General features: G+C 52.2%; 1 protein-coding gene across 2 annotated transcripts; it reads left to right on the top strand.

Annotated features, from left to right (window-relative positions):
- The first annotated feature begins 488 nt into the window (after positions 1-488).
- DUSP7 (dual specificity phosphatase 7) lies at positions 489-8811 on the top strand. 2 transcript variants are annotated; one of them, XM_074914390.1, is made up of 3 exons: positions 489-1133; positions 3477-3905; positions 6438-8811. In XM_074914390.1, exons 1-3 carry the CDS (start codon positions 722-724, stop codon positions 6743-6745), a joined length of 1149 nt encoding a protein of 382 aa, XP_074770491.1. In that variant the 5' UTR covers positions 489-721; the 3' UTR covers positions 6746-8811. The 2 variants fall into 2 exon arrangements, with proteins under 2 accessions (XP_074770491.1, XP_074770492.1); XM_074914391.1 differs by lacking the exon at positions 3477-3905.
- The last annotated feature ends 2488 nt before the right edge of the window (positions 8812-11299 follow it).

The raw sequence follows: 11299 nt of genomic DNA on the forward strand, positions 1-11299 counted from the left end.
GAACTGCACGTTGCTGTCACGGACCGAGGCAGGGCTGGGCATGACCCACTCAAAGCCCACGCAGGCCTCCACCCCCACGGCCCGTGGGCCGCGTCACTCCCGTAGCTTCTCCTCCAGCCCGCGGCTGAAGCCCGTCCGAGGGGCGGGGCCCAGCGCCGGCGGGGCGGGCCGGGGTCCGCTGCCTGCCGCGCGCCTTCCCGCGCTCTGCCCCCCCCCGCCCCCCCCCCCCGCCCTGCCCCGCCGCCGCCGCCGCGCAGGCCCCGCCCCCTCCCCCCCCGACGCGCCCTCATTGGCGGCGGGGGCGCGGCGGGAGGAGGGGCCGCGCGGCAGGGGGGCGGGGCCGCGCCGCCCGGGGGCGCGCGCGCGCGCGGGGCCGCGCGGCAGGGGGCGGGGCGCGCCGCCGCTCGGCCGGCCCCGCCGCCCGCCCCGCCCCCCGAGGCATGACACGCCGAGCCGCCAGCGAACCCCGCTTTAAGTGAGGCCGCCGGGATGGGGCGCACCGCGTAGGGCAGAGCGGGGCCCCGCCGCGCTCCAGGCCGCAGGCTAAGCGCGCACCCACGGCCGTGCGGAGCGGGAGCGGCGCCGCGTCCGGCGCAGAGCGGAGCCGAGCCCCACCGGGGCGGGGGACGGCGGCGGGGAGCGAGCGGAGCGGGGCCGCGTCCGGCCGCCGCGTGGGTGGCCGGTGGGGGCCGGGCGCTGGCGGCCGCCGCTGCCGAGCCCCATGAAAACGCAGGTCTGGGGGAGCTCCCCGCGGGCGCCCATGGCTGCGGCGATGCCGTGCAAGAGCGCGGAGTGGCTGCAGGAGGAGCTGGAGTCGGGCGGCGGCCGCTCGCTGCTGCTGCTCGACTGCCGCCCCCACGAGCTCTTCGAGAGCTCGCACATCGAGACGGCCATCAACCTGGCCATCCCCGGGCTCATGCTCCGCCGCCTCAAGAAGGGCAACCTGCCCATCCGCTCCATCATCCCCAACCACGAGGACAAGGAGCGCTTCGTCAAGCGCTGCAAGGCCGACACCGTGCTGCTCTACGACGAGGCCACCGCCGACTGGCAGGACGGCGGCGCCGCCACCTCCGTCCTGGGGCTCCTGCTCCAGAAGCTGCGCGATGACGGCTGCAAAGCCTATTACCTGAAAGGTGAGCTGCCCCCCCGGCCCTTCCTCCGGTCCTTGGCCATACCCCCCACCACCACACACCGCATCCCCCGGCCGGCGCCTGCATCGTCGGGCGCCCATCGCCTGGCCGGCCAGAGGTGGCTGGGTTGTTTTGCTTCCTTCCCGCCTCCTCCCGCTGTCTGATCTATTTTTATTTATATGTACGTACATATTTTCCCCCCCTCTGCATCCCGCTTTAATCCCATGTACAAAATGGTCGCAGGCTGGAAGCAGCCGGGAGCGCCCCGCTTCTTCCTGCGTCGCCTCCCCGGCAGCGGCGGCGGAGCCCCCAGCCTCCAGGTTGCGTCCCCCCCGGCGCTGCCCTGTCCCAGGCCGCCCCGGCTGGGCACCGCCGCCCCCCGGCGCGCCCCTCGCCTCTGCTCCCCGGAGGGGGCCTTGCGGGGCTCCCCGCCCCGGCGCCAGGTTTCCCTCCGGCAAGAATGGCCACATTTTGGGGAGGGAGGGGGGGAAGAGAGAGCAGGAGAGCACCCACCTCTTTTTTTTTCTTTTTTTTTTTTTTTTTTCCCTTCCTTCCCCCGTCTCTGGAAAGTGAGCACTTGGCTTTTTCTCCCTGTTTCCCTGGATGTGGCGGAGGGGCTGGGAGGGGGCAGCCCGGCGGCTCCCCCAGGGCAGGGCGATGGAGGAGCGGGGAACGCTGCTGCGGGGGTGCCGACCCCTCACATGCCCTTTCGTGAGGACTGGTGGTTTGGGGTTTTGGATTTTTATTTTGGGGGGGGGGTGGGGTGGGGCTGGTGTTTTTTGGCCATTTTGAAGGATCCCAGCAGGCCTCCGCAGCGGGCTGAGCAGAGCCCACAGCTGGGCTGCTGGGACCCTTCCCATCCTCCCAGTCCGGTCGCTGGGTGGCGGGTTTGAGGCAGAAATAACAGGAGAGCGGAGGAGTGTGGGGGGAGAGTGGTGAAGAAAGTTGCTGCTCGCAGCCCTTTAAAAAACACTGCTGCTTCCTGATAGACCCTTCTTGGGGAGCCGAGGGAGCCCCTGGTACGGGGTTGGGGTGGCAGGGGGCAGGAAGGTGTTTGGGACCAGCCTTCGAGGCTGCGGCGTCTTCACAATCCTCCTTCAAAGGTGACGTGGTGTGAGGGGCCAAGCACAGGGGTTCATCCTGCGTGCCCCCCACCGTCCCTCCGCCCGTGTCGGTGGGTGAGTCTCCCATCCCATCCCGGTTTGGGGTTTCCTGATGGGCTCCGTTTCTCCTTGGCTTTGTCTTCCCGTTTCTCTCCCCATCATCCTCTCCCCTAGCAGCAAGGAGCGCTTTGAAGTTACTCCTAAGCTCTCCCCGATGGGCAGGGGAGGAGCTGAGCCCCTTTCTCTGCCTTTTTCCGGGAGTCTCGGTGGGAAATGTTTCCAATTAAAATTCCAAAATGGCTCCTCGGCGCTGTCTGGCGGCACGGGGGGAGGAGGAGGACGAGGACGAGCCTTTTTCATGAATGGATGTGGCAGGAGCTGTCTGTCCTGCTCAGTGACCCTGCCACAGCCGCCGAACCCACTAACAAAGTTTCCAGGAGGCCTTTCTAATTAAACCATTTGTCAGTGTCAGATACCGATGGCTGAGCTCCAGCTTAATATTGCCTGGAAGGGAGGTAGATCGGTGGGGTTTTTGCTTCTCTGCCTGCCTTCCCAAGCTGTTGAGCCGAGGAGCTGGAGAAAAGAACTTAGCAGCAGACATGAAGGGTGCCATCCCTCCTCAAACCTCCTGCGGTTTGGGTAAAGAGCAAACCTGTGACACTGCTGTCGCAAAACGTGTTTGTAGGGATAATATAGGTGTGAGGATCACTCTTTGGCAAAACTCACAGCGTTTTTTCCTGCTTGAAGGTGAACTATTTTCATTGGGTTTTAGTGCCTGGGCTGGGTACGTGGTTGTTGTTCTTGTTTATCTTTTCAGATGCACATACTTTTGTGCTTTTCTGTCTAGGTGGCATAATAGCTCTTGTCTAAACTGTTCCAGACCCATATTTCTGAGAAGCAAAAGAAAGCGAGATTGTCTCTTGCCATTGATTTTTATTTTTGGATGTTTGTTTCTTTTGTGAGTGAGATTTGGCCCCTATTTATCACAAGCAATATCAAACTTTGTAAGAAACAGTCTTTGGTTTCCCAGGACCTGTTTGCTCAGTAGCAATCTGCCGAGGGAAGATGAGGGAGTAGGGAGATGCCTTTCTTGGTGTGAAGTTGAATGTGTACCAACTTTTTGCTGTTAAAAGACTTGATAAGTAACATGCACCTGTGTCCAGATAGGATTTCTCATTCTGAAGAATAAAATACCTTTTTCTCTCTGCCTCTCCCCTTCCCTCTCTCCTTTCCCCCTTCCCAGGTGGCTTTAACAAGTTTCAGACCGAGTATTCGGAGCACTGCGAGACGAACCTTGACAGCTCGTCGCCCAGCAACTCTCCCCCTGCATCAGTCCTTGGCCTGGGAGGACTGCGGATAAGCTCCGACTGCTCAGATGGTGAATCTGACAGGGAACCCAGCAGTGCCACGGAGTCAGATGGCAGCCCCATCCCTAACAATCAGCCTGCCTTTCCAGTCCAGATCCTACCTTACCTGTACCTGGGCTGTGCCAAAGATTCGACCAACTTGGATGTCCTGGGCAAATACGGCATTAAATACATCCTGAATGTGACTCCCAACCTGCCAAACATGTTTGAGCACGACGGAGAGTTCAAGTACAAGCAGATCCCCATCTCAGATCACTGGAGCCAGAACCTCTCGCAGTTCTTTCCCGAGGCCATTGCTTTCATTGGTAGGTAGTTGGCAGAACATCTCTTTTCATACTCACCACTTGGGAATGTGGCAAGCAACTTCCCAGGGCTGTTGCTCCTCTCTGGCCTCACCTCTCCCGGGCACAGCATCGGCGCTACCTTAACAGCTGAGCGTCACGCTGCCGAGGTGACACTTCTGGTGCGTGTCACCTTGGCTGGGTTCAGGGAGGCCTCCCCTTCCAAAATTCGATGCTCTTGCAGCACCTCAGCTGGGTTACCTGTAAGTGGTAGGACCTGGCCCCGCTGTCTCTTGCCCTTGTATGGGGATTTGTACTTGTGTGAAATGGCTGAACCGAGGCAGTGGGGAGCTCCTCTGCCTGCTTTGCTCAGAGGAATGAATGTCGATGGGAGCTGCATTAACATGACTGGTGCCAGCAATTCCTTAACCTGTGGTTAAAATTGTGGTGGGGGGATGTTTTCTTTTCCTGACGGGATTTGCTAGTCTAGTTGTGATCCCCCTGTAAGTCACCCTAACATAACTAACTCCTTGTATGGATACTTCTCCCAAGGTAAGTGTCAACACAATGAGTTAGTGATTATAATTACACTGCAGAGCTCAGCTGGAAAAACTGCTGTGCAGACAGCCCCTCAGACAGCTTTGGCTGGTCATGGAGGGGGGGGCACAGTGGGGCAGATCTCTTCACCCAGGCTGGTGTTGATGTTTGAAAATTGCTTCTTATTCTGTGAGAAGTGTCTGTTGGACTGAATAGGGATGTACACTTCCAGCATGATCTACGCTATCTGCTGGTGATGGTCGTTAGCCTAATCAGCTCTGATTTATGAGGGGGGTGAATGGCACATGTAGTCATTACCATCATTAACTATTAAAAGCCCTATGGCTTCGTGTCTGGTTAAAAACATCAGTGTAGGTAAAGGCAAGGAGGACCTTTATCTTTGGACTGAAATTTGTGCAGCCCATTTCAATCCTGGTTTTGGACCCTGCTGCATGCACTCACTTGCTGTGCTGTCAGGCCTGAAACCCGGCAGGAAGGTGGTAGGTCCTTGGCTGCTTTTCAGCCGTTGGAAACCCTGGTTCCCACGTGCTCTTCTTTGCCTCCAGCTTCTGTCCTCTAGTAACACAACTGTGATCAGAAGCGGCTGCTTCAGTGTGGCAGCAGGGACCTGTCTGATGTCCCATCTTCACTTCCCGCATGGGGCATGGTATTAAATGTCAGGGGTGAGGTTCAGGGTCCCTGCTGGCATGTGGCATTTGGGATCCATCTGCTCCAGTCAGACGATGTCTCTTTGCACACAGCACTTGTGCTTCCCAGTTAATGACAGGAAATGGAGGATTACCTCACTCTAAAACCAAACACCAAGAAATGTGGCACGGGTCAGATGAAAAGCAAAAATTTCTCAGAAAAATGTTGAATGGGGAGAGACTGAGGGGAGGGCTGGGTATGCTGGGGGTGATTGCCCACTCTACTGGAAATTCTTGCCTGGTTTTGGAAGCTGGGGCAGAAAACGTATTGTAGCTTGGGTCTGGATTTTGTTTTATCTGCACCTTCTTTGCCATTCCCTGTGCTTATGATGCCAGTGTCTTACCTCTGGCTTTGCCTGAGGATTCTCTTTTTTCTGCCACCTTCTCCCTCCTCGCCAAGCTCTCAGTCAAATGACTGACTTGAAATAGGGCTGCTCAGAAGTAAGCAGTGCTGGGTACTTGCGTGCATTCAGTGCTCTCAGCAGCGTGTCCCTCTTTCAGCACTAAGATGTCAATTCATAAAGGGATCACGCTGTTCTGACTGTGTGAGAGACAATGAGTGTGTGTGTGCTTTTCAATCGGTGGCAAGGGAAGGGAAATTTCATCGCTGTTCTCTCGCCATTTTTTGGTCCAGCCTGCATTCCTGCTCCCTGCTACCATTCATCCTGAGAGTCTCCTCCAACACAAGCGTTTGTTTGTAGTGAAGTGCGTTTCTGTCGATCCTAAAGAACAATTTCACAATAAGGGAAGTTCCTGCACTTCAGACTCTGCTTAAATTTGCTTTGACTACATTCACATTACTTTCTAGTGGAAGGAGGACAAGAACAGTAGAAGAGAGTAGCTTGTGTGGTGCTGGGCAACAGCCTGGCATGGAGTACAGAGCCTTCCCTGGTTAATTGGTGTTGAGGTGGGTGTGCTGTGCCTGACCACCAGCATCTCCCTGGAGCGGTTGTTTTCAGCTCCACCTACCTTCTGTGGGTTACTCCATTCCTCTGAACAGAGGGTACTGATGCTCCCTAGGCAAGGGATGTGTTGCTAGGCTTGATTAGTACTTCTCCAGCATGTGAGATGCTTGGCCGTGCTGTGTGAACAGGGATGTGCAGCTTCGCTGTGCAGTGGGAATATCTCAGGAGCCCTTTGGCGAGAGATGTGGGTGTCAAAGGGACAGAAGATGGTGTCACTAGGAGCAAGGGATCCAGTTCTGGCAGTTGTCCTAGTCCTGGAAGCTTGCAGCTGCCACCTGGCCCTGCTCCAAAGCCGTGCATTTTTGGTGCAGAATAATAGACTCCCCCTTCCCCTTGTCTTGTTTCAGATGAGGCCCGTTCCAAGAAGTGTGGGATCCTTGTTCACTGCCTCGCCGGCATCAGCCGGTCTGTAACAGTCACTGTCGCCTACTTGATGCAAAAACTCAACTTGTCCCTGAACGATGCCTATGACTTTGTGAAAAGGAAAAAATCCAACATTTCCCCAAACTTTAACTTCATGGGCCAGCTCCTGGACTTTGAGAGGACTCTGGGACTCAACAGCCCATGTGACAACCGCTCACCCAGCGAACAGCTCTACTTCACCACCCCTACCAACCACAACCTGTTTCAGCTGAACACTCTGGAGTCCACATGAAGGGGATGCCACCTGGTTGGGAACTTGAGCATCGAATCGCTTCTCTTGAGCATTTCAACTCTTACAAAAATATCTGTCTTGCCAGGCAGCTCTGAAAGGACTAGCTTCTCTGGGCAGAGGTGCCTGATCGCTGCTTTAAGAAGGCTAATGCCGTTCGTTAGTATCCTGATCAAAGTGGTTTGAAGAGGTAGTCTTTTTACGGGGGGTTATTTAATACGGGCGATGTTACAGCGTTTTGAACGCAGCTGTTACCGGCAATAACCGCTTTCCTGGGTGCATTGGGACTGTCAGAGCACGCACACATATGAAGAGCTACCAGGGGTTAGCTTGCTGTGGAAAGTGAGGAGATTTATGCACTTGGAAACCTTAAACAAAAGGTGTTGGGCCAAGACTGTTTTAAAACCCAAGTTTACTTTTTTTGATTTTAAAAAAAGAAAAGGTAGATCTTACTCGAGCTTTGGGTTCAAACTCTTTTTAAATATGTAAGTTCCTGACTGTTTGTACAGACGAGGTTGCAAAACCAGTATTTTATTCGTTTCTTGTTTGATCATTTATTATTTTTTTTAATCAAATGTTTATATTGACCAAATGCATTTTGCACACTTTGTGAAGCCTTGGTATGTCCTGGCATATTACTGGGTACTCCAGAGAGAGATACATGCTGCTGCTGTTGTTGTTAGCATCTGGTAGGAAGCTTTGTTATGTGTGAAGGCCAGTTGGGCTTAAACGCAACCCCTTCACCACTCCTGCACTCACAATCACAAACTCTGCACTGATTCAGCCAAGGTGACTAAGCCGCAAGCTTTTTTTTTTTTTAACGCCACCCCTGCCAAAAACACTGTTTGCTATTGCCAGAGGTAAAACTCTTGTAGCCTCCAGAGCTGGTAGAAGCATGTCTGAGCCCAGCTTCGTTCTCTACTGCCTGTTGACTGACTTAACGTCATCCGGCTGGTCCAAAACCATTCCAGCTTCCTGAGTACAGAAGGTAGTTGTGACGATGGCGTTTCTCGTGCACACTTGATTCTTTTCCATGTGTGCGGGGTGGAGGGGGGCACACGGCGAGCGCCTGGAGCAGAGCGAGGATTGCGTAGCGGGACGGGACTGAATCGTCACGCATGGAGCGTGTGAGGGGAGTGAAGAGATGTGGAAATGATGAGAAGAGCGATGTAACAGAATTTTTTTATATATATATGAATATATATATTAACTGGCAAATTCTGAGATGATTGGAGCTTTCAACAGAGGTTCTGATTTCTTTTTTTCTTCCTCTTTCAAATAACTTTATACCGTGCCTTCTATTCTGAGAAGACTTGTTTATATTTCTGGCTAGTGTTTGGCAAACACCTTATACCAAGCTGGGAGGGGAGGAAGTGGTAATAATTTCTGGGAGGAGGGCAGAACGGATTTGGAGATTTCTTTATTGGCTGCAATGTAGTCCCTCCTTTCTCCCCCCTCCCTGTCCACTTTAACTCTCATGTAACTGAAAAAAAAAAAAGCCACGGATTTTTTCTAAATATCCAGTTTTTTGTACTTTTTTCAAGAAAAAGAAAAAAATAATAAAAAAAATCTCCATCTGGAGGAATGTTTGACGCTGTCACATCCTGAAACTGTTCTTTTTGTTAAAGATGTTACCAGAATGTTGGAATGAGCTTCTCTTTCTTGTTTTCTGGTTGTTTTTTGTTTGTTTGTTCGTTGGGTTTTGTTTGCAACAATGTTGGGATCGTGGGTCATTGGAATGGGCGTAAGTATGGTTGCGAGTGAGAAAATTGAGAATATCCTAATTGCATCTTACCTCATGGAGGAATTTATTTTTTCAGGGATTTTTTTGACAGTGCATCTGTATTGCATTACAGCTAAGCTGGTTTGTAAAGGCTTCCTGTGCTGTTAGTGGTCTTTCTTCTTTAAAGGAAAAAAAAAGATGCATCTTCTGATGAGTACAAATGAGAGCTTGTTAGTGAGGAATGGTTCTGCTTTCTGAGTTATGAAGGAAAATTAGTGACCCTATATATACTGATCCAATATTGGGACTTTGTTTATATTGCAAATAAATATTATTTTTTCTTTAAAAATGATGTTTGTGTCAGATGCTTGTCTAGCTTCTGCCCATATAAGGACATGCTGCTCTTATCCATTTTTTTTTTTTATGGTCGATTAGTATTCTTCTGTGACCATGAAGAGCATTTGCTGGGCAGTGTTCAAGTGTGGTGTTTGGTTTCATGCACAGCTTAATTTTTAAGACCTGTGGTAAAATGGAGAGGGGGATGTGGGAGGGTGAGGAGAGGGATATGGGGTATTGGTTAAACCAGAGAACAAAGAACAGCTTGAGAATGGGACCGGCTTTGACCCAGCCATTCCTCTGTGCCAAAAATAAAGATCTAAACTAAAGACACTTGTTCACTGTTTAAGTGTGGCCTGCAAAGGCATGGCAAGGCCTTGCCCACAACTGTTGTGGTAGACTTCATTGCTGTAGGAAGGCAAGAAGTCATGGCCTTGTGGGCCACCTGATGACTTCTGGGTCTCATGCAGAGCAGGAGTCCCCTCCTACATCCTTGGTGGGGGGCCAAACCCACAGCCACAGTGTCACATATGGGTTGGGCTGTCCCCTGTGCTCCCTGGCCACAGGTGCAAGTGATTTGTAGGAAACCTGGAGGGGCTGGTGAGGATGCTTTAGGGTGAAATGTAGCTCTGAGTCTGTGTCTCTGAGTTCAGCCCAATTGTGGCTCTCCATGCCTCTGCTTGTAGCTGGGCAGGAGTGGGTTCATTTCACAGCATTCCTTATTTTAACTTAAATGGCAAGAAATTAAATTACTATCTACTTAGTTGTTCAGTTCCTCAAAGTGTGTATGTGTGTGTTGTCTTGTTCTTCTGATCCTAGGACCTGAGCACCAAAGATAGCTAGTCTTATTCCAGAAGGAGCTCAGGCTGGTGGATGTGAAGTCCCTCACAGAGCAGCTGAAGTAGTCAGAGACTGAAGCAGGAGTCAAGGGAGCATGTGTGTGAGAATTTGTTTGTTTACTCCTTGCTTTCATGATGGGAATCTATATATTGATTTGGAGGCCTGTTTGTGGCTCAACAAATTAAAATCTACCTGGTATGCAGGGAAAAGACGACCCTTAGGTTTTCCCATGTAATTACATGGCAGAGTAACTCTTGAGGAAGATATGAAACCATGCTGGAGGCTGGCTGAGCACTGAAGGAGTGCAGAACAGCTTGTCAGGTGTATGGCTCTATTTGCTTCCATCTAATTTCCTCTTACGATTTTCTGCTAAGGTGTGGAATAGGATATTAGCAGTTAGCATTAGCTCTGTAAGCACATTTGCACGGTAGCTCAGTTGTGGCTGACTGGAACAGCACAGCTGCTATTTGTGACCGCCTCAGTGGAAGAGCTGGTGTGCAGGCAGCTGCCAGGCTGCTCCTCAGCAGGCAGCTCCCTCGGGGTACCTGATCCTGGGAGATAGAAGTCTGTTATGAGTGTCCTGCCACTGCTGCACTCGAAAGCCCGTCTGCCAAAGGAATGAGATGGCTTGTGTGACAACCATCCTGCCACCTGCAAGTGCTCTTTGCTCTAGGACCCAAAGGAGCCTTTTCCAAGTTTCCTGGACTTGACAGCAGGGAGCAGCCAGCCTGGCTGGTCCTCAGCCATCAGTGTTTTACAGATGTCTTGCACTGAGCTTCTTGGCTCCGAGGGGTTTCCTTGGAGACCTGATGTCCTCTAAGTTAGTGAGGAGACAAGAACTGGCATCAGGAAAGAGGCAATGCTGGAGAAATAGTTACAGAGAGAAAAGAGAGCGTGGGGTCTGTCTACACTCCCTTGCAGAGGCGGGCACGAGCACTAGCTGAGCGTAGGAGCACAGGCTCAGTGAGAAAGATGGTTATGTTCAAATCGGTGGAATTTGGCAAGGAGATACCGCTTCCCACACGAAGCAGGGAGAAGCTCCTCGGTTAACCCATTGATTGCAGACAAGCTGCTTGTAAGATGCTTTGTTCTACAAAACCAGGTAATCTGCTTGGGCACAAAGACCTGCTGTCCCTGGATTTTCACTTGTGATGCCACAAGCCCCTAGGCAATATGAGTGGGAATTTATCTTTTTGGTTTTTTTTTTTAGATGATGACTTTGTACTTACTTCTCTGATTCGAACAGTTAGAGGGACCACAGGACCCAAGCACTCTCAAAAAGTTTCTCCCTCCATTTCAAGTCATGGCAAAAGCACAAAGCTCTGAAAACAAGTAGAGCTAAACTTCTGCAGTTCCCCACCCGGAAGCCTGAGTTGCTGATTTTGAACACTTCCAGCAGGCCTCTGCACAGCACATCCCATTCTGCCTCCTTCCATGCTGCCTGGCAGAGCCTGGCTGCTCACTGCAGCTGGAGAGGGAAGGGCAAGGAGAGCAGGTATGTCCTGAGCATGAGGGTGACTGAAATTTTGTGAAACAGAAGAGCAAAGAGTCGATTCCTAGGGCAGCACAGGGAGGTTTACTTGTTGTCATACACAGCAATAGAGAGACAACTCAAAAGCAGGGGAGATGTGCCCCAAACAACTGCAGGAGGGAGGCAT

The sequence above is a fragment of the Athene noctua genome, chromosome 10 (genome assembly GCF_965140245.1).
Source record: "Athene noctua chromosome 10, bAthNoc1.hap1.1, whole genome shotgun sequence".
In the NCBI taxonomy this organism is placed as follows: Eukaryota; Metazoa; Chordata; class Aves; order Strigiformes; family Strigidae; genus Athene; species Athene noctua.

Excerpts from the sequence above, each read along its gene's own strand:
- DUSP7 (XM_074914390.1), top strand. The coding sequence starts at position 722 with ATGAAAACGCAGGTCTGGGGGAGCTCCCCGCGGGCGCCCATGGCTGCG. Across the intron at positions 1,134-3,476 it reads CAAAGCCTATTACCTGAAAG|GTGGCTTTAACAAGTTTCAG; the intron begins GTGAGCTGCCCC and ends CCCCCTTCCCAG. Across the intron at positions 3,906-6,437 it reads CGAGGCCATTGCTTTCATTG|ATGAGGCCCGTTCCAAGAAG; the intron begins GTAGGTAGTTGG and ends GTCTTGTTTCAG.